Source organism: Austrofundulus limnaeus, unplaced genomic scaffold (assembly GCF_001266775.1).
Source record: "Austrofundulus limnaeus strain Quisiro unplaced genomic scaffold, Austrofundulus_limnaeus-1.0 Scaffold104, whole genome shotgun sequence".
Lineage (NCBI taxonomy): Eukaryota > Metazoa > Chordata > Actinopteri > Cyprinodontiformes > Rivulidae > Austrofundulus > Austrofundulus limnaeus.
In genome coordinates this window covers 194,701-197,503 of record NW_013952506.1, presented here as the reverse complement: position 1 = coordinate 197,503, position 2,803 = coordinate 194,701, and the positions used below count along the sequence as shown (strand labels likewise).

Genomic DNA, 2,803 nt, shown 5'->3' with positions numbered 1-2,803 from the left:
ATAAAATAAAATAAAATAAAATAAAATAAAATAAAATAAAATAAAATAAAAAATAAAATAAAATAAAATAAAGTTCACTATGACGGCCCTTTGGTGGCCCAGATGTTTCCCAGACGTGATCCATGCCTGGGCCAGCACCACATAAACCAAGCCACAGTCAGGCCAGTTGTGCAATACCATCATATAAACAATGACATCACTGCCAGACCTGGTCCACATCTGGTTAGCAAACCACATACCATGCCAGTCAGCCGTGCATTGCCAACCTGACACCAGATCTGGCCCACACCTGTCTGCTATGTGGGATGTTGGGCAATGTACAAGTAAACACTGACCTTTATCAACACAAGATGATTTTAGTTCAAACCTGCAGCATTAAAGTTGGCAGCTGATATAATTACCAACGATTATTCTAATATTAAGGTTCAAATTTTGTTTTTGTTTTTTTTCCTTTGCAGTTCTCCAGTTTGGCTTCACCACCATCTTTGTAGCAGCTTTCCCACTGGCTCCCCTCCTCGCTCTGCTCAACAACATCATTGAGATCCGCCTGGACGCCTACAAGTTTGTCACTCAGTGGAGGAGGCCCATGCCAGCTCGAGCGACAGATATAGGTTTTGTTTTTTTGCTTTGTGTAACGTTTTACCGTTTGTGCTATTTTCAGATCAGAGACACCCTGCTCTCCTCCCAGCTTGCTCTCGTCCACCTGTGATCTGAATTTATAAATGGGAATAATGTGTCATCCCTCTTTTATAAAAACACAGGAACAAAAAAACCCTGTTCATCCTCTGCACCTGCTCCTCTTTCACCCTGCTACATTTTCTGACCTGAAACGTTCTCAGAGTTTTGAGGCTGAGACTGATTTCTGGGTCAGTGACATTAGGACGGGGGAGAATAATTAAAATAAAGCAAAATTAGAGAAATGAGAAGAGTCTTAGTGAAAGGTTGTGGTAGCAAGAAACAGTTCATCCTATGGAGATGTCCTTCTGTGTTGCCATATGTTGCTCCTCTCGTGCCATCAGCCATCTTCCCTAGCTTATAATAAAAAAAACACTTTATGTTTGCTTTCAGTGATTATTTGTCTACACAGCTGCTTGTGTGACTTTCTGCCTAATAATTGTTCCCATAATATTATATTTAATAAGCTGCTGAAATTTTAGGTTTCAGTACTTTTCTCTTTTCCTTCTCTGTAGTTTTATTTGTTTATTTCTTACAATGAATTAAAAGAGCATTCTTTTCCACAGGTATCTGGCATGGGATTCTTGAAGGTATTGGTGTTCTGGCAGTCATAACCAATGCCTTCGTCATCGCTATAACCTCAGACTACATCCCCCGCTTTGTTTACGCCTTCAAATACGGCCCGTGTATGGACAAAGGCCAGCACCACGCAGACGAGTGAGTATGGTCGAAAGCGTTCACATTAAATAGAAGCTGGTGCAGCTCGTGTCACGGCGGGGTAACGTGTCCCTCAGGTGCCTGCAGGGCTACATGAACAGCAGCCTGTCTGTGTTCGACATGTGGGAGCTGAAGAACAGCAGCGTGTTCAGATACTGCAGGTACAGAGACTACAGAGCGCCGCCGTGGAGCCCGGTGCCCTACGAGTTCACCCTGCAGTTCTGGCACGTCTTGGCCGCCAGGCTCGCGTTCATCATCGTCTTCGAGGTCTGTCGCCTTCTCTTTTGTGTGTTTTTAGAAAGCAAGCAGCACAAATGTAACACCCCTCCCCTCTCCCAACAGTGTGTGACTTTTAATCAGCTTTAATATTTTTAGCTGCTTTAGATGGTTTTATGTGTTGTGATTACGATGAAGCCTCAGAGCCCGACTTTAGGTGACTTTCATGGTTTAATTAAATTATGTGTGAAACAGATTAAAACATTTCTGCTGAGAAACGGGTGCTACAGTCATGGTTCATGTTTACTCGCTCTTTAAAAGGGGATACTTCAGGGGTTTGGTTGAATGGATTATTTATTAGTCAGCATCTTATCTGCAGTAAAAGGGATTCAAGCAAACAACACAAGGCTCTAAAACAATGTGTTCTTAAAAAACAATTATATTTTTAGGAAAATGGCCACTTGACTGATAAGATCGATCAACTTTAGATTAATTCATTAATCGATAACTTGCATCTCTGCTGCTAAGCTAACTGTGTGCTGTTTGGCTACTAAAATATCCCACCACCTCATCAGTAATGCTCGTGCTGTATAATCTGTATCACACACATACGTTTTTATGTCAACAGTAAAAAGACATACCTACATTTGGAAGCAACTTGTTTTTATTTTGTAGTTGTTGCTTTAACTCATGGTTACAGCTGAATCCTTGCAGGGTATAGTTGGCAACCAGAGGCGATTGCTCTAAGACTGCAAGGGAAGCTCAGCTTCCCCTAAAATGTAAAAAAATAAGTGATCACATATACACTGTTGTGTGTTCATGTCATTGACTAAATATGTGCTATAACGCGCTCAACTTTTGTTCAGAATCAGCTTCTTATCACTGGTAACGATGCGGCTTTCCTCTCCCTCATTCCCGCAGCTTCACAGAGCTTTAAACAGTCAGACGCTGAGCTTCTACAGACTTCAATAGTGAGACAAAAAAAAAAAATTCAGCGAAACAAGACGAGTCATTGGATAAATGCTGGGCTTTGTCCCGCCCCCGGACGCTCAGCATCTCTGGGCAAGTAGGGGTCTCTGCGGACGAGTACGTATGAGTGGGCGTTTCACAAGGAAAGGCGACACACCTGATTTGACGGACTTTGTTAAAGGGACACAACTGACTGGACAAGCAAAAAAGGGGGCGATACCGTATG

The 2,803-nt window shown here is 42.3% G+C and overlaps 1 protein-coding gene across 4 annotated transcripts in view; it reads left to right on the top strand.

Moving 5' to 3' along the window:
• The window catches only part of ano3 (anoctamin 3), a gene marked incomplete at its 3' end in the record, with an annotated part of 61,998 nt that extends 60,339 nt beyond the window's left edge, over positions 1-1,659 (top strand). For all 4 annotated transcript variants that reach the window (XM_014013589.1, XM_014013588.1, XM_014013587.1 and 1 more), the window contains 3 exon segments: positions 459-611; positions 1,242-1,392; positions 1,470-1,659. In XM_014013589.1, coding sequence (XP_013869043.1) covers positions 459-611; positions 1,242-1,392; positions 1,470-1,659 — 494 coding nt within the window.
• Positions 1,660-2,803: the final 1,144 nt, after the last annotated feature.